This window comes from Dermacentor albipictus, chromosome 1, assembly GCF_038994185.2.
Source record: "Dermacentor albipictus isolate Rhodes 1998 colony chromosome 1, USDA_Dalb.pri_finalv2, whole genome shotgun sequence".
In the NCBI taxonomy this organism is placed as follows: domain Eukaryota; kingdom Metazoa; phylum Arthropoda; class Arachnida; order Ixodida; family Ixodidae; genus Dermacentor; species Dermacentor albipictus.
In genome coordinates, this window is record NC_091821.1 from 8130333 (window position 1) to 8150302 (window position 19970).

At 47.5% G+C, this 19970-nt stretch overlaps 1 protein-coding gene across 1 annotated transcript in view; it reads left to right on the plus strand.

The window, feature by feature from the left end:
* Positions 1-3860: 3860 nt before the first annotated feature.
* LOC135897353 (nose resistant to fluoxetine protein 6-like) overlaps positions 3861-19970 on the plus strand; it is a 76809-nt gene continuing 60699 nt past the window's right edge. Inside the window, exons 1-3 of the mRNA XM_070531975.1 lie at positions 3861-3953; positions 4315-4599; positions 11104-11318. Coding sequence (XP_070388076.1) covers positions 3935-3953; positions 4315-4599; positions 11104-11318 — 519 coding nt within the window. The 5' untranslated portion in view covers positions 3861-3934. The remainder of the gene's footprint in view (positions 3954-4314; positions 4600-11103; positions 11319-19970) is intronic.

Here is a 19970-nt window from a genome sequence, read left to right on the forward strand (position 1 = left end):
CAATAAGCTCAGTTATTCCTCGCACAGTTGCAACATTAGCAATGATGCCAATCGTGTACTATTCTACCTGCGCCGTAATCTACGTCTTGTTCCACCCTCAGTAAAACTACTCGCATATTTAACAATTATTCGACCCTAACTGGAATACGCATGCTCAGTGTGGGACCCACACCAATCTAACCTGGCAACAGCACTAGAATCCCTACAGAATCGTGCAGCAAGGTTCATTCATTCTGACTACTCTTACCACACTAGCGTTACTAAACTTAAATCATCTCTGAACCTTCCAACCCCCGAGCAGCGCCGCAAAACAGCAAGACTGTGCCTCTTTTACAAATTTTATCACTCACTACTTCATCAGACCGACATCACGCCTGCGCATCGCACTTCATCCCGTCATAGCCATTCAAAGGCTGTGTATCCCCCTCCAGCTCGCACCTCCGCTAATCTTAACTCTTTCTTCGTTCAAACAGCGAAAGACTGGAATCATCTACCTGCTGAAGCGGTGCACCACTCCAGTCATTGATCGCTCAAGGCATTCATCGAAAATATGGTCTAAATATGCCCACCCCTCATGTAAAACCCCAAATGGGGTATTTGAGGTACCAATAAATAAATAAATAAATAAATAAATAAATAAATAAATAAATAAATAAATAAATAACAGAAGATAGTATCTTTTCTTTGTCTCCTATCGTTCTTTCCGCTCAGCTTTTTCGTCATATAATGCCGTTCAGAAAATGCAAGCAACTAGCTCAATTTAAGGTTCTTCCAGAGCGCTTAAGAGCCGCGCTTCGAAACAAAGACAGCGATTTTCTTCTATTGCTGCTCGGTCTGAAACAATGAATGAGAGCAGCGGCTGTCTTCGAGTGGCTATAGATGCAAGAGCTACATGGCATGCTGCCCAGTCTCTTGACTCTCGCAGATGCTCTGGTGTTACAACTGATTTGTTCCTCAGTGTATGCATAGCGCCAGGGCATTCTAGATGAAAGTGCGGACATGTGTACATCCAAGTTAATTTATCATAGGCGAGATGCTGCCGCCTGACTTCTGTTATAGGCTTCAGGTTTCAGCCAGCGGTGACAGTCATCGCTGCAAAATCGGTCTTTTCAAGAGTGTTCTGATGTGGACCGCATCCCGCGTCTTTGTGGCACTGAACACACTTCGGGTACTTGTCCTACAATTAAAAAAAAATTAACTAGAACGTTAGCAGTCAACATGGCCGTACGAGAGTGTGAAATGTCAACTAACAATTCCGCATTTCTGGAAAATGTGCCTTATCGCCACAGAATGTGTCACCGCCATCTGAAATTATACGCCGGCGGCTCTTTTGACAAAGAAATGGAGCTGGTGCAACGGCTTACGTGATCCCGCTTCTCAGTGTATCAAGGGCTTCCAGACTTAACCGCATCGTGTCTTCTGCGGCATGTAAAAAGGTCGTCGTTGAATCAGCCATGCGTTAACAGAATTCCTATCAGCCTCAACCTGCTGCTCATTTTTCAGACAATAATGCTACGCTGCAACTACTAGTGCGCGGATTTCCCCTTAACGCCCGCATCCGGTGAACATTAGATGCTGTTTAAGAATTACAGAAGGTCACATTTAGCATCGATTTCCAGTGGGTACCTTCACATATCGGCGCGGCAGGCTTCGAGGTCACTGACAGTCTTGCGCTCAAGCGTTGCAGGCCAACGAAGAATGCTCCTCAGGACGCAAAGGGAGATCAAGCCATAATCCTCTAATCATCATCCTAATCCACTTCGGTGCGTTGTGGTCTTCACCACACCAACCTTGGGCGTTATAACGTAAAACTATTCCAAACTTTTCCATTCCATTTCTGCAATCAGCCCTCCGCGATCGGTCAAAAACTTTTTTGGACCACCCCCACTCCACCTGTTTGTCACGCGAAGTCAAGAAAACCGTGATAGCTCACCATCTAATATGCCGTGTGCACACTGATTACGCATGATTTAACCAAACAAAAGAAAACTAGTCATTTCTGATTCGACGCCTTTTAGCCATTAGCCCTGGTATATTGGTCAAACATTTTCGGGCTGCACCTACTTCACCTGCCTGTCACGCGACGTCACAAAACCGCAAAAACTCACCGCGTCAAAGTAACGTGTATGCGTTAAAGGTGCAGTATTGTGCCGAATAAAACTGAATTTTCTTCTGAATAGCCGCACGGTGCCCCGTTCCAAATGAAACAAAAGATGGCTGCCGCTGATCGCTCAGGCACTGGTTACTATTACCTGCCGGATAGCATGGGTTTATTTGCGTATAATAAAACTTTTTGCGTGACCGTATAACGTTTTCGAGCACTGTCGGCACGTTTACGACCTCATTCTGCCAACTCTTCTTTACTGAGAATCCGTTTTAGCGTCATTCTTAAGCTTCCGTTGCATGCCGCTGCGATTTTCGACCAGCTATCGCAAGCTAAGTAAGGGAAAGCGGACCAACCGCAGAAGCCGGCACCGTGCACGCTCTTCATCCAGTTATCGATATTCGGTGCAGTGGCTCGGCCCTATCGAATCCCTCTCCCATTCAGCGGGCTCCTCACCCCTTGGGAGCCAATTAGATAAGACAAGCCGCTCAGTATAGGCAATGTTATTCGTTTTTCAAGCAAACAAAAGTAGCCTGCTATGAACGAGGAGAGCGTTTGATTGGTCTGTTTAGCAACCCTGCGGGTGACCGCCCGATGCTTGCTTCTGCGGTAACGCAAATTTGACGTCAGGAGATTGGAATAAAAACTTTTTGGAATAGTTTTACGTTGTAGGGCCCCTTGTGTAATTAATGGACTTGAGTGCCCGACTATAGACATCATACACCAAAGTTTTCTCTCTCTTTCGCTCCCAATTCCCCTCCCCACGTGTAGGGTAGCAAACTAGAAGCAGTCTGGTTAACCTTCCTGCCTTTACTTCTTCGCTTCTATCTCTCTCTCTCTAACGGACAACAAAACTGAAGCCACGCTCCTTTATCGCATCCGCACAGGGCCAGCGCAAACCCCAGCGTGGCGGTTCACGACAGAACTTAGCACAACATCGTCATGTGTGCATTGTTAAGCTCCCAATGCCATGGATCCTTACTTGCTAGAGTGTCGTCAGTTTCACGCATATCTTAAAGTATTGACAGATCGACTGAAGCGCAAGTTTGCGTTACACTCCAGTGCAAGGGACATTTTATTCGCCCGAGGACATATGACATCTATGAGAGAGGTACTTAGGCTCCTAATAAAATTCCTCCTTCATACGGGGTAGGAGTGTGAATTGTGATCCGTGTGAGTCGACGTGGCATGAATAAGACGCATCGTGTTATGCTCCCTCTCATGTTTTGTGAATGTGGGTGTTGTTACCAGGCGGACTTCAGACTAGCGCATTTGATAGGTTGCGTTCGGGCGGAGCAGTTTCCCGCAACCTTTGCAAGGCGAGATCTGCCTGCAACAACCAACACTCCTCCTCCTCCTCCTCCTCCTCCTAAAGTTGTGCATCTACATATTTTCCTAGCCGCACTTTCGGTTCAAAGGCTCAGATGTGGCCTTGTCGCTCTTCGACTCCGCAATGCCTTTTTCGACGGGGAAACGCTTTCAAGAGGCGTGCAACAACAAAAGTGACACGCTTAGCTGCCTCCGTTCCTTGTCTACTTCACACACACAAAAAAAAAACACACACAGACATACACACACAAGTACAAACGCACGCACATCACGTAATAGCTTGAGAGGAAATTATCAGCAGCTCAAGCGTTAAGTCACGAAATGTTGCATTTCCCTTAACGCCGCTCCGTCGACCGGTAGGACAAACGGCACGGCACTTCGGAAACGTTCGTCACAAGTTTTGGGGCTGTGAGAACGGGTACTAGGGGCCGTGAAAAAGTAGGTGCAGCGTTATAGTCGCCAATATCTATTCCTATCCCGGTGTAGCTCAAGGTGCCTAGGATGATTCATATCAGCAAAGGTAGTTACATTCTTCTTTATTCAACCTGAGTGGTGTCCTGAAAAATATTAACCGAAGCTCCCTACAAAGTTTGTGCTTCCGATGATTACGCGAGCTTGAAGACGTATGCAAGCCTAAAGCGTCTGAACAGAAAGCGGTCACTACTTCTTGCGGCCGTATTCTTCCCTTACGGTTTCATACCGCCAATTTGTGGAGGTGCCCTTCAATTACCGTTTATGAATGCGCGCGTAGTAGTATTAAGGAGAACGGTAACGGTAGGAAGCTAGTAAACTGCAATGCACTTAGTGATTATCTCGTCGCCAATCGCAGCAAACTTCTAGGCGTTTGGTAATGGATATAAGAAAAGGTTCCCGTGTTTCAGTTTCACCAGTGGTTGTTCTGGTCATGGCAACGTTCTTATCCTGTGGAGTGCGACTGTCGTGTGGCCTCGCTACAAATGAAGATGGCGTCACCACGGGCACAGCAACCCCTAATCCGCAAAAAAATTTTATGGACCAACTGCGTGAGATGGTTGCCGACGCCTTTGACCGTTCATGGTCGGCTACTTCGCGGAGACTAGTGCAAGCTGAAGTGTCACCCACTTGCAGCGCTGGTCTCTTGAATATGGCGCGTGGCTTGAGGAACTTGGAGCCTTGGGCATTTCGTTGTGAGTATACCAAGCACTTTGTTTTGTTTGTTTCTTTTCATTTTATTTGTTTTCCGTCTTATTTTCTCTATCTTGTTTGAACCCCGCTTTACAAGAAAGCAACAAAATTGCAAAGCTACTGAACAATTTGTCCTCGCTCTGCTCCGCTTGCATTTGGGCCAATGTAGGAAATTATCAAAGCCCTAATGCACATTTCTTAGCAAACCTCACTTTTCAAACATTAAAAGTAGCGGACTCAGAGGGAGAAATGTCATTGGAGACCTTTTTCTCAGTACGCCGGTTGCTAAGAAAAGGCCTACACGTAATTAGCCCATGCTGCTCCGAATGGCTAATGCAACTGAATATATCAGAATCTAAAGTTATGTCTTTCGATAAGCCTGGTTGCTCAAGACAAACTCTTTATACCATAATTAACAGCTCAACTGAGCATGTTCCGCTTCTGCTAGCAAGTGTCTTAGTGTTTACTTAAACTGGAACTATCTGGATCTAAACTGGATTTACATTAACACCCACATTGCACAGGCCGTAGTTCCCGCTAAAAGCTCACTCGGCCTGCTCAAAACCACAATGAAACGTGCTCCTTCTTAGCTGTGCAAGCTGGATTATCTAACAGGAATTCTGCCAAAGTTCTAATACGCTGTAATTCATACCAGAGGAACTGAGGTCACTAAGCGCAAATCAACAAAATTAAGGACAGAAAGGGACAAGCTAAGCGCTCACCTTTTCCCTTGCTCCCCTTATATTTTGTCGATTTGCGCTAAGTGGCCATAGTTCCTATTGTCCGTAGTACAGTATGAACCGACTAGCCCAGCATCAAGTATTACTGAGTTCCAATATGCTTCCGGGATTTGCGACCCCGATCGAGTACATTTACCCAAGAACATTCAAGCCCTGCTAAACCGAGCTGCTCGATTTACCACTCCTGACAAGCCACGATACCCACGCTTACCAGCGCTAAAACGACGTGAACTAGAGGACATGTCGTACAGCAGCTGCCCCCACCAGCAGCTTGTCCCTTTTTCATAAGCTTTACTATAATTCTTCGGTTCATAAAGAAATCATTGAAAACTGATATACAGGGTGCTTCAGCGAACACTTTCAAAAATTTGTAAAGGTTGCCTGTGACAGATAGCACAATTCTAGATCATGAAGTGGTCTACTCGAAGCGGCTCACACTACTTACACGAAAAATTTAAATGGTAATCGGCTAGCTAACAAAAATACACTAATTAACTTTTTAAGTAATTGTCTTGTGGCCCACATTGAAATTTACAAATTCTATCCGTGGGGTTCGCAAGGTGGATTCACTTGCAACATATTAGGATGACACCAGTTTCGAGATATTAATTCCCAAAGTTTGCAGAGAAATGCATTGGCTTTCCAGTTACTTTTGTGCTTGAACGCATGAAGCGATGTTGTGATGAGAACGTAACTGAAACGCCGATGCATTTCTCCGCAAAGTTCGTGAATAATTACCTCGAAACTGGCGTCATCCTGAGAAATCGTTCCAAATGGATCCCCCTTGCGCACTCCAAGGCTAGAATTTGTAAATTGCAATATGGGCCGTAATACAATTACTGAGAAAGTTAATTACTGAATGTTTGTTAACTAGTCAATTACGCATTTCAATTTTTCGTGCAAGTAGCATCTGCCGCTTCTAGTAGACCGCCTCGTGAACTAGAATTGTGCTATCTGCCACAGGCAAGGTACCTTTAAGCTTTTTGAAAGTGTTTGCTGAAACACCCGGCCTATCCGCAATATTTTCTCGACGCGATTACACGCGCAAAGTAAAACTATTCATGCGTCGATCATGCCATTTCGCTAGCCTTTTATTCCAGGAAAGGAAGGATAGTCCATCCAATTGAAATAATGTGCCATAAGAAATATAGTCGTTGAAGCTGATACTGATCAATTCGATGCTGCTATGCATAGCGCTTGCAAACGGCTACTATTTGTTTTTTCTACATGGTTATCCCCAGGATAGTTGTCATTTCTATTGCTCGCCAACGCTTCAGCTGATTTTGATTCATAAGATTTATTGTTTATCGTTTTGACCTGGAAATAACCACTGGCCCTTTTCGAAATGTTACCGAGTACTTAAAGGGACTGACAACCAATTTTCATGGTACACACTTTTTTTATTGCAATGGAAAGTTTATACCAGCCAGAGCGCCTAATCATGAACTAGTAACGCCGAAAGCGCCATGGAACATTTTTTATCAGAAGTTTTCGATCTGCAGTGAGGGTGATGTCGTTCACTGGAAGCATGTTGAAAAATTTGATAGGTGAGCGCGATAGCGATTATAGGCTGGCATTAGAAGGAAACAGACAAGTACGGCCGTATAGGAGTGAGAAAGTGTTATTTTATTTATCGAGTCAATGTTCCTGCGATTCAACTTTTCCAATGTGTTAAAGTATTTCTGCGATATAGCTACGTGTTTTGCGGTTTTCGGTCCGACTGCTTTGGTATTTGACTGAAAATGAAACCAAGCCCATCGAAAACGAAACGACGCTTTTACACGTGATCCGCGGTTCCTGTTGCTGTATCCAAGCGTGCGCGTCTGATTTCCGATGTCTCCTCTCGAAGAGGTGAGCAAGACAAAGGATTTTAGCTCGCGCGCGTGCTCAGAATTTAGATCCTTATGAAGTAGCACCCGAACGTCATGCTTCGATGGACGAAAGTGGCAGCGGAAGCGACGAATCCGACTTGCACGATAGACCACCGTCCCCGCCACAAGCAGCGCGCCTGGAGAATGCCGATTGGTAAATGCTTACTCCCACTAGGCCGACCCGATACCAATTTCGGTCTGCCGACTGTCGGCGACAGCGTTTTTTCCTTCGTGTCGGCGCTCCTGTCACACTGTACGACGCCGACAATCTGCCGACGGTCGGCGGAGAGCATGGCATCGGTACAGTGTGACAGAGGCGCCGAAGCGAAAATCAAAAACGCGCCCACTTACGGCACAACTCGTCGGTGGCACCTTGTATTACAGGGAGATCGTAAAACTCTGGGTACTTGCAAACTCGTGCTACGCTCGCGCGCGAACAACAGCATGTGCACCGCAATGCATGTGGGAGGACGCGAGCCCCGCTCGTTAGCGTGGACTTTCTTTACTTCGTAATGCGCATAGAATACAGCGCAAGTGTATATTAATATACGAACTGCAATTTTGAGCAATAATTATACTGTACTTGATGACAGTCGACTTACGTGCAGTCATCTCTTGACTTCATTTCGAAGTATCAAGATCTCACAGGCAGGCCTCGCCACTTGCTGGTTTTTCTGACTTTTTTTGCCAATTCAAAATTATATTTCCTATTTAAATCCCGAACAGCGTGCTGGATTCTATCACTCTAAATCGTGGTCATATCATTTCCATCAACGTCTCACAACACATTCTGGCCAGTTGTCAGTGCCTTTAAGGAAGGTTTTATTTGTTTGTTTTCACTCATTTTATATAACTGCCCTTGATTAGCGCGTGTTCGTTTGCCTACATGTAGTTTAAATGTGCTTCATTTACGCCTCCACCCTTCCCCCCCCCCTCCAACACAATGACAACCTATGTAATAGTAGAGTGCACTTGATTGGGAGAGTGGGTCCAACGAATGCTTCGCGCTGAGGCATTTTGATTGAAAATCCAGATGGCGCTACCGTTGCCTTCTCCTCAACGCCACGGCCGCACCCGCTGGAGGCGCCGGCGGGCAGCGTCGGAGCCTGCCGAGCAGAAAAGCACGGCCGTTCTCAAACGCAGCGTTGCAGTAGTGTTCGAGCGTGACCGCAATCGGGTAGAGCACGTCTGTAGTTTGCTTCCATTTTTAAACCTTATGTGCGTGTTTTCACTGTGTCGTCAGAGCAGCAAATTCGGAGCTGATCTAGCGAATAAATGGCGTTCATGTACAAGACGAGGTACAGGAATAAATGAACTGTGTCGCTTAATTAGGTGTTAGCTCAAATGGGGAAATTGTCGTTTTCTGCCTTTCTCAATGCGATATATTGAATGCTAACAAAATTTCCCCGATGCCCTAATAACGGCAGCAATTTGACATTTAGGGAGAATGTGGGTCACGTACATTATTCGTTACGTGCAGCACATTTTCTTTTTGTAGGTTAATTGTGTGCTTTGAAAATATTTACAGAATAGACGCTTTTCCCTCTATATTTATGCGTCGTACGCCTGAGACGTAGTTGGTTTTCCAGGTCTCCTGGGTGAATAAAGCAAAACACATTGTTTATAGTTGCTTGAATTTGAAAGCATGTTGTCGATTGTCTATGTCTTCGGGCTCACGCAGGTTTCCATTGTCACATGCCTCCAATGTGAATGACGGTTCAACTGATAGCGGGGGCGTTCTCTTTAATGACCCGCCTTCATAGGTTGCGTATGAGGCCATTCTCTTTCGCGTGGGCTGCACCGATGTGGGCTGCTCGTAGAGATACTGCGGAAGATACGGCAAGAATGTAGGTAGCGCAGCAGACCGAAGCGCAGGCTTTCCACGCTGTGTAGATACTTCCTGTCCTTCAATGATATGCACATGATGCCTCAGTGTGTACTTTGCATCAAAGTGCGCCTCACAAATGAAGTCGCTGGCTTCCAAAGGACCGATAGGTGCGGTGAAGATTACGCTGGGACTGCGAAGAGCGAGAGTTTGGTCTGACCTTTCAATCTACTGTATACGGTTTTGCAGTCCACTACACAACAGTAGTTCTTTCGCCGAGGTGTGCTCATCCTCTCATTCTTCGAACACTCTAAATTAAATAAAGTAAATTATGAGCTTCTACGTGCGAAAGCCATTTTCGACTATGAGGCACGCCGTAGTGGAGGACTCCGGGAATTTTTACCACTTGGGGTTTTTAACGCACACCTAAATCTAAGTACCATGGTTGTTTTCGCATTTCATCCCTATCGAAATCCGGCCGCCGTGGCCGGGACTGGATCCTGCACTTCGAACACTCTGCCAAGTCGCCGAGTTACCAGACAAACTATATAGACATATGCGCGGGCCGTGTGCGCACGTATACAACCTGTAGACGGTATCCTTTGACGTAAGTGAAGAACTTCCGTCAAGGTAATTTTGTTGTATTCTTTATTTTTTCCCGCATATACTACGTACAAAAATGCAAGCACGACGGCGTGTCGAGCAGAATACGGCGCGTGGAGCAGACGACAGCTCGGCGCCGCCGTAACCGCCGCCGTTACGCGCGGTTTCGCCGGGCCACCGAGGCACCGGACTGCAGGCCGGAACTTCAGAAGGCAATGACAGGGCCGCCGCAAATTTCAGCGTTTCTTGCTTCCCTCTCGCCGCTTGCCGTGGCCTCCGTTGGACTCACTCCCCCATTCTAGTATACTCTAGTAATAACCTCGAATGGCGACCTTCGGCCGGTACCTTGAAATGAATGAATGAACGAATAAATTAAGGAAGCCTATCGCGGGCGACTAGGCACCCACACGCATGTCCCTTATGGTTCTTGTAGTCGTCTTTTCCATCTATGACGTTATGCTAGCACTTCACGGTGAAACCCAAAGAAAGGCGTCACGCTTCGCTGAGGTCATATGCGGTGGCTATATATGTATTAAGGTTGTCTATGAAAGAAGCCGGCACCTGGGTTGTGGTTAGGAGTGGAGAGTTAGAGATGGACAACAAAGATGCGAACAAGATATACGAAATCTTATAGTTGATAAAACTAAGTTGATTAAATCTTTGTTTTTATTTTTCCTCTATGTAATTGTTTTGTTTAAAATTATGCCACCTGTAAAAGAAAAACTAATGTCACTCATTTTTAATCATTCCATGGCATGGTGCACCTTTCAGCCTTAATTTGCGAGTATAAGCCCGTATTAACAGAAAATTTAGCTTGACCGATCTTTACCACTAGTTCCCAGTTTTTTTCTCTTGCCTCTCGTATTTATTTTTCAAGCAAAGAAATGCGCTATTCAGTGGAGCGTTGCTGAAAGGGGCAATGAATAAATGAACGAAGTTTAATTCAATAACAATATTTGGGGTTTTACGTGCCAAAACCACTTTCTGATTATGAGGCACGCCGTAGTGGAGGACTCCGGAAATTTTGACCACCTGGGGTTCTTTAACGTGCACCTAAATCTAAGCACACGGGTGTTTTCGCATTTCGCCCCCATCGAAATGCGGCCGCCGTGGCCGGGATTCGATCCCGCGACCTCGTGCTCAGCAGCTCAACACCATAGCCACTGAGCAACCACGGCGGGTTAGAAGTTTAATTCAGTTTCTGCTCATCTCTTGCGCTCTCCTGCACATAATCAGATGTTTCGATAGGGGCCAGTTCATATGGCGTGACTTGATGGCGTAAGTAGTGCTCCTCAGGTGAGACACACAGGGACACTGACACACGAACGCGAGCTCTGTACACGTTTCGTGCATACTGTCAGCGCCCCTCTTAGTGTCACTTGAGCCGTGCAACTAGCACCGTTGACTGCTCCAGAACAGGCAACGGGAACAGGTTGTCGAGGCATTGATTCATTCGTTTGCGCGCAGTGTTCGACGCGTCCGGCAAGTACCCCAATGGCATCTTACAAGCCACAAACTCTGATCCGGGAGCGTTCGACGAGTGCATCGAGACTGTGCTGCATGACCCGCTGTCGGGCCGCGAGACCCTACGTGCACAGTATTGCAACCTCCGGCTGCGGCTCGCAAGAGATCCCGAACTTTGGCGCGAGCTCGTTGCTTCCTTTCGAATCGGCCATCCAAGGGTAAGTCGCGCAGGCATCATGTATTTACGTCTCGTCGTCGCAGCACTGTCCTGCTTGGGCAGCGTGAGCTTATGCCGTCTGAATGGGACAATCTAGAGAGCAACAGTTATCCCGTACGCTTTTTTTTTCTGCTGCGCCCTTCGGTTATACTTTACTTGATCACGTTCCTTTAGCGGATCGTGCCATAATATTATTTTGGCATTCCCAAAATTCATTTTCCTCACTTACTGCTCTTGTAGACACATACTCAGAAAACGTTTCTCAAGTTCCTACTTGGCAGAATTCGGGCACCTCCTAATCTTAATAGCAATTGGTGCGATGATGACGCATACCGAGCGGCACTAACGAAAATAACTTTTGTGGATACGGGCGCTGGTATTGTGTGATGTGTCATCTGTAAATAAGCCGTGCGTTTACAGGGACAAATAAGCCGTGCGTTTAAAGGGACAACACGAAGCGGTTCGTGTAGTCCCTTTCTTGAAGTCTCGTGTTTTACTTGTGGTAACATTCCCCCCCCCCCCCCCAAAAAAAAATAATGTTGATTCTCCCGACGGGGTCCCAAATGATAGCGCTGGCATATACCAGCTCCAGCCGCATTAGTACAGAGAAGTATATAGGTTTATTTAGGATGCGGGTCAAACGAAGGTTAGGACGTGGATACTTGAGCTTGTAAATTACGGGCTTACCACACTGCCATTTGTGTTTTGGGTTCGTTTTATTTTAGCAGTGCATTCTGGGCTAGCAGCTTCTTTACTCGAAGGAAAAATCAATCGAATGTCTGATTTCATGGAAAGGTATCTGGATAGGGCCGCAAAACAAGGACAGAAGAAGAAACGAAAGCGAAGACAAGCGTCTGTCTTCGTTTCTTCTTGTGTCCCAGTTTTTGTGCGCTATCGAGATACCTTTCCATGATCACCGACCAACGAGCCCATATCGTCACTCTCGTCTAATTCCAAACTTGAGCTCGTATCCTCCATGCACTTCATTTTCATTTCTTTTCGTCGTTTCTCATTTTCTCGCATAAATCCGTGCCACCGTTATCGCTGAAACAGATCACTCGGTGAGGTGCAAGGCAAACAAAGGATAATGGAAAATGTGCTGCTGGGACGTTGAAAAAATTACGAGCCCAGCTTGAATGAGTTCCCCCTCAACCTACCCTCTACCAAATAAACCACGTACGAGGCTTCTGCATACGCCCGCGCCGGACCACGGTTGTACCGCTCGTATGTGGGCTGTAAGCCACCTATCGATGGATGGATGGATGTTATGAGCGTCCCCTTTGGAACGGGGCGGTGAGTTGCGCCACCAAGCTCTTGCTACTATACTGCCTAATATTCTACCTAGGTTAAACAATGAAAAAAGAAAAAAAACACTATGAACTACCACGCCCAAATTTTCTGATTTCTGAGAAAAAACCGATACGCACAGGATCCAAATCCTCAAAATGCCGCAAAGCAACTCTAACCACTGTTTCAAAAACAATCAATGCCGCGGAGACCAAAGGTATGACGCTCTCAACCACACGGTCACGCTCTCACTTTTCTACCAAACACGCACAGTAAAACCACTAATAGCTATTTCTCTTGCCACTTCCAAGCTACTACTTAAAGACTACAAACACTCAACGTCCCACTAGGCTGCACATGTTGGAACACGTGGCACGAAAGGACGGTCTAATCATCCTGCAAAACAAACGTACACGAAGCACACCTGCGAACCCGAAATACGAGAGACAAATAAAAAAAGGAAACAAACGGAAAAACCCTCAATTACTATTTAAATGCAAAAACACAGCAAATAAAAACAGAAGCAAGCTCAAAGCATGCAAAAAAACTTATGATTTCGTCGTCGCCACGGAGCCCCGAAAACACCCCGAAAAGCACGTCCATTCGCCACAAAATCCAAGCCAACTCTCAATCCAATCCAAACCAACCAAATCCAAATCGCGAACGTGAACTAGGCGCCATCGAGTGCGGTGCACCTGCGGCTACAGCTGACCTAGTTGGTATTCTATTCGATCGGTGGCGCTACTTTATCATTCGCTGGAGTGTCCTCTCTATACGTGCGCCCGGCAGAGTGTGCCCTGTATATTGGCCTCGAGCTCCACCACTGGAAAAGCTGGCGCCACCGTCGGCGTGACGTGCTAGGAGGGATCACGTGGACATAGCGGCCGCGTCGGCTGCTTCGGGCGCGCCGAAGCGAGCTGAAAACGAGTTTAAATTCCCTCGTACGCTGCGGTTTTCATTTAGTGGCGAAATTTTCCCGCTTCGAGTGTCTCCTTTACAACGCTTGAAAGCACTACAATAGGTAGTGGCTGCCTTTGAAGGCGCGCAACGTGGTAGGCTACTGCTCGGTGCCGCAAGGCCGGACGCACGTAACAGAGGCCGGTGTCAGCCTTATTCACACGTAGCCGCAGGACAAGAAGCTGCGTGAAGCTTGGCTCGCGAAACATAAAACCGGCAAACAGTCATCGGCTACAACTCGGGTATGCAGCAAGCACAGACGCGAGGAAGATTTCTGCTACGGCGCCCGGTCTGCGATGTTCTGAAAACGCGCACTGAGACGCTCGCCCCAGTCCGCTGCCCGACTAATGTCATGACGGTTTGGTCTATGAACTTGTCGATACTATAGATACTGGCAAGTTCAGTGGAGGGGAAAGGCAGCGGCAAGAAGCACATTTAAAGAAAGCATGGCATATGGTCATGTTTGTGTTATGAATTAATGCACTGGATTACAAAAAAGGAGCAGCGGGAAATTGCACGTTGAGAACGCCGATAAACATACAGTGCAACGCAACTCGAGAAATAGTATTGAAAGGTCAAAGAATTTAGAAGAAAAAAAAGATTGCATCGTCGCGACGGCACATCACAGTCCCCGTAGGCGTCGAAGTCTCTACAATGAAATTATTTTTGAACAGCTCTGATAGCGCCCACGCAACAATGGTGGCCTGTATACTGTCAAATGCTCATATTCTGCGGCCTGAAACTCATGGCACGGTGCGGAAACGCGCGCGCGGAGAAAGCGACACAGTGCGCGGACAAGCATGACGCGCAGTCGGTCGCTGCGAATCTGCGCGATCGCTGCATTGAGGCTTCATTCTATTACGCTCCATTTAGTTATACAAACACTATAAGAACATATTTCACATAGTTTGCTCTCAGCGTTTACCTACCTTTCACGCAAGAAGCCGGTTCGGGAGACTCCATCGCGCCGACCGCGCGCAGTGGCGTTCACTGTACGTATTCCGTAAAGAGATAGCGGCTGTAAACGATTGTGTGGTTTCAGTTTGCCCAAGATTATTATTTAGACAGTAAGAAACTTCTCTCGTTTCGAAAGTACTTACAGAAATGTCTGGGAGAGCTCCCGCGTGGTGTTTTCAGTAAGCGCTGACAGCAAAACCTATGAGGAGCGCGCCACGTGATCCCTCATACTACGCCAGCGAGGCGCTTCCGATAGAGGGCGACTCCGTAACTCCTCGCCGCCAATACCTGTATACATAGTACACGCTCCCTTCGGGAGCATATACCGTGTTTCCCTGCTAACGTTAACCAAGCTCCTTCAAGAAAAAAAAATTACCGACGATTACGTTACTTCCTAATGCGAAATTTGAGCGCAGCAAATAAGCTGTTTCACCTTTTCGATAGATTGAGGCAAAGAAATCGAGCAACACATGCATGCGCTATCACATATTTTTTTTTAATTTTTCACACGTAATCCTTTAACAAAGACTCCACTAACAGTTCTTGACAGTCATGAAGGAAGCTTTGTGGTCGGAGAAATCCGCTTCGGCGGTGCGAACGGCAGGGTCTTCTCGGCGGCGGCGATGAGCTTCTGCTTCAGCCTCGCTTACTGCTGGTTGCTCTCGACGGCGGCGATGAGCCTCCGCTTCGGCGGCGCGAACTGCAGAGTCTTCTCGGCGGCGGCGATGAGCTTCTGCTTCAGCCTCGCTTACTGCTGGTTGCTCTCGACGGCGGCGATGAGCCTCCGCTTCGGCGGCGCGAACGGCAGGGTCTTCTCGGCGGCGGCGCTTAGCCTCTGCTTCGGCGACGCGTACTCCTGGATCATCTCGACGGCGGCGACGGTAAGCTTCTGCTTCGGCGGCACGCACCTCTGGATTCTGACGGCGACGGCGCTGGGCCTCTGCTCTGGCAGCTCGTTTAGCAGCAGCAGCAGCAGCAGCAGCAGCAGACGGAGGACTTCCATCTGTCGTCTCGCTCATGGCTCAGAAAGAACTGGCAGATAATTTCGCAGTGGCGAACGGCAGCGGCAATTTCGGCTCGGGCGGTGCACATATACAGATCCGCCGCCACCGATCTGGCTCTCTGATTGCCACCGCACAGGGCGAACGGCAGCGGCAATTTCGGCTCGGGCGGTGCACATATACAGATCCGCCGCCACCGATCTGGCTCTCTGATTGCCACCGCACAGGGGTTGCATTGGAGGAGGATCGAAGAAAGGAATTAAGTTCGAGCCGGCGCTTTGACAACCGGAGACTCGCAGGAAGAGGGGGGAGGGGGGCGGCGTGTACACCCAGCGGCAAACGATGGGGGCAGAAGCGCGCGCAGCAAGCGGACAACACGATAAAGGGAAAAGGGAAGAGATAGCAGCGACTGACTGATGCCGCTGACGCCGATAGTGAGTCAACCCCAGCTGCGGAGTTGGTTTCAGGGACAACGCCGCCGATGCCGACACAAACAATATGATTCCCTCGCTTCCGCAGCGCTAAGAACCAGGTCTAGCCGTGGGAAGGTGGTCACGTATTCGTCGACGTGCCGGGGCCTACGTGAAATAACCGGCGCGTCGGCAACTGAAGAGCACCCTATCCGCCACACAAGAACAGGGGGGGGGGACCCTTTCCTCCTCTTTCTGCATGGCGGCGACGGTGTTCTATGCAGTCACGTTATCTTGACTCTCTAGCGGCGTCAGCGGCATCCAGCGGTATCAGTCGGTCGCTGCTAGCACTGGGGGGATGAAAGGGGGGCGGAGCTGGTTACGAGGCCGACGACAACGCCGACGACGACGCGAAACCCAGGAACGGACGCCAAAGAGCTGCGCTCTAAAAACGTGGTGATAGACAAAAGCACGGAGGAAGGAAACTCAGGAGAGGCCCTGATATGGCGGTTAGAGAGGGAGGTGTCAGCATCGGCTGGGCTGCGCCGCGTATGGCGGTGCGGCATTTTTTCATAACAACGACAGGTGGCGCGCTCGTCGTCTCCGAGACGCCTAGCGCGAGGTTGTGTTTGAGCAATCTCTCCGGCTCTAAGCGCGCGTCGTGAAGTTAGCTTCGCCTGCCCCGCTTTTGTTTGCTTGTCACAAGGTGTTCTGAGTAGCCTTCTTGACCTACGCTACTGCAAATGTTTGGTCGATATGCAGAGTAAGCTGGATGATCTCCTGGATGTGGGCCACCTAAATGAAGTTAACAAGATGGTAATGGTATGCGACGCCACGTCATAGTGAAATTGTGGGATCAAATAGCGACTCGCGCGTAACCTACTACGTTAGTGGGTATGTAGCCAGGAAAATGCTAATGAGAACAAAGTGCGAAGAGTGTTCTCTAGCTGTTGCTTCAAGCAAAAGACTCGCGCTTGCTTCCGGAAGAGTCGTGCCTTACCAACCACATGGATAGAGGTGGTACTTTACCCATCTCAGGCACTAAAAGTCTTGGTTGCTGCAATGGAAGATGCCTTCACGCATTGTTTCAGCTTTAACAAGTTGAAGGCTGACAGTATCATGTACCTTATTACTTGCCTGTCAATAAATAGGCTGGTTATGATTGGCTGTGCGCAACATAGCATAGAAATCACCAACCAAGTGATACGGTTTTTTTGTCATCACGAAGTTGCACTTCCTTGTTGCAGGAGAGAACGCATCGAAGCAAGGGAAGCGAGATAAAATGAAGTACCCCAAGCTGAGGCGCACAACATATAAAATGCATAACTGCAACCTTTATATCAGCAAGACCAACACAAAGCGCCTGTATATGTATATAGAAAAGGAACTGTTCACATCACATTGTATGCCCAGAAATATCTGCATATCTGAATAGAACTTCCCACTCGACAAATTATTATTGCTTGCACTGCACCTTGTTCACCGTTTCTGGGTATATACCTCCATTATATATTGGATTTGCGCTCCATTTCGTGTCATATTGTTTGTTTGAGAGCTAACAACTATGCATATACAGTCGTTTGCATTATTTTATTAACCATAAATATTCATTTTTTCTAGGGCATTCTTGGCATTATCTGAGCGGTACTACATACACGCACTTAGTTCTTTGCAGGTTTCTAATATTGGAAACCAAATTTCCCTTTGCGCTCTCATAATGCTCAGTTTTGACCATTGGTGCCTACAGTTCTACCTTTCATTGCAAAATTAAATAAACTTGCTATAATCCTGATTCACTCGAACAGCTCATTTCAAGTGCAGAGACGCGCTCCATCCAGGGGACTATTAGGACAAGCGCCTGTAACGCAAGGCACTAATAAAGTCACGCCAGACAGAACTGCATACGGCAACCCATAATAGTCCCTTATAATGTAAAAGCGGCACTGGCAAACCGCAAACGACCGCCTACTGCGGAAGCTTTCTCTGTTCGGTGCAATTATCAGTTTCGTAAGTGTTGCACTGAGCGTGAAGCTAAAGCACGGCGATAAAATGACAAAAATTTAGTAGTACGTTGGGCCAGCTGCAGGGATAAAGTCGCTTAGCCTTTAAAATGGTTTTCTGATACGCGTATTGCGCCCCAAGAAGCCAAGGAGCGAGAAAGCACTCCACAGCGGAACCAAATAACCGCAGCGGACCTTAGCCAGCGTACGGGAGGCATCTCGGAGCCGAAAGCAGCGCCGCCGCATCGTCCTGAATAAATGCTGCTTCTCGGGCGCTCCGATGCCTACACCTCCCCCTCTAGCCACCATAGCCCTGACGTCACTCTTTGTGAAGCGAAAGTGAAGTCGGCGTTGCTCATGGCCTTGCTCCGCCTATCGGGCCAGCTCTCCTGTCTTGTTTACATTTCTCGCGAAACCACGCCGCGCTGCGCGCAACCGTGCTGCTCGGACCCGCGCGCTCCGAAGCAATACTAAACAATCGTTAGCACGTTAGCATGATTCCGCCAAAGAGGGCGAAGTTTCCAGCGGATATTCCTTTGTCCGTTGCATTGTCCGCTGTACATTGCGTACAGCGTTGCATGCGCGTTCATTTCACGAACTTTAGTTCCTCCTGTCCCACCTGGCCACAGCAACATCCGGTAGAGCACGGTCCAGATAACGCAGCGCAATAAAACACGGAGACCAACGCAAACCTGCCCGCACGGCGCCTTTGCCACGGTACGAAACCTACGGAGCAACACGTGTGAGCGCATAGAACAATAACAAAGCCGCCATTGTGGCCCGAAAGGCGGGGCCACTACACTACAGCAAGGAAATAAAGAAACAGCAAAACAAAAGAGAACCTACTACGTCATTTCCTCCACACTTTTCTCTTAGCGCGCGGAGGGGGTAGGGCCTCTGCTCAGTTTCCTTCCTCAATGGACACAAGTAAAAATCCTAGTGTTCCCACGTCACTGGCCTGACGACGGAATACTGTAGGTTTTATAGCCGTATTTTGCACGGCACCTTTATTTCTCAATTGTTTTGTTATAACAGCTTGGATAATGTTATCTGCGCACCCTACATACACGGACAAAACTTCGCTGTAATGCCCTTGAATCTCTAACTAGCCACAGTGTCTCTGTGATGCTCTACAGGGGCACTCATTCACTGTAAACCGATCTCATTGGCGTTTTTATTAATGTTATTTCTTTACGGCTTTGTTCTCGTGAATATTGGTACGCGAGCGGTAGAGATGAGTAGGTGGCTAGGGTTGGACAATGTTCGGATTTTTCCAATAACAAATTGCTCATAGGGATGACAGATTCGTTGTTTGAGTGTAACGGTTATGCAGAAACCAATTTTGAGGCATTTTTCTACAATTCTCCAAAGAACCAACGAACATCTTTGCTACTGCATACCATGCAGAGCAACAACAACTACGTATTTTCCGCGAAAAACCCCGCCGAAATATAAGAAGACAGATTTCTTCACCATTTCAAAATGAACGACTGCAATAAAAGAAAAAAAAGCAAGTGGTTTTCATAAATTATTCGTGTTCCGTTATTACTATGGTGTCATTATTGCAGGTTGCGGATATATGGCTTATGAGATTTTATAAATACGTCGCGCAGATATATCTACACCAAATAAAGTGTAGCGGTGAGTCTTATACATGGACAACTGTCATGGAGAATATCCTATATTTAGTAATCAAGCTCGTGTGGCTTCAGCATATCTTCTACTTTGGCGACATACAGTGGACGATATGGCGTTCAGCACTGATATTTGTGACTGAAACGTTAGCCTCCCGGATTTTACGCCAAATTGCAGTAACAACGTGCAGCCTCAACACCGATAACCAGTTTCCCTCTATTGTGGACGACCTCGCACATTGATCAAAAGGCAGTTGCAGTATTTTGGCATTTTATCGTATTTCAAGCATTAACTAACGGGAACAATTGCGCTGCGTCTGCTGTTTGGCATACATTTATTTATGAAAAGACGTTATAAGCAAATAAAATTTAATTAACACGCTCCTTCCTCCTACGGCAAAAAGGGA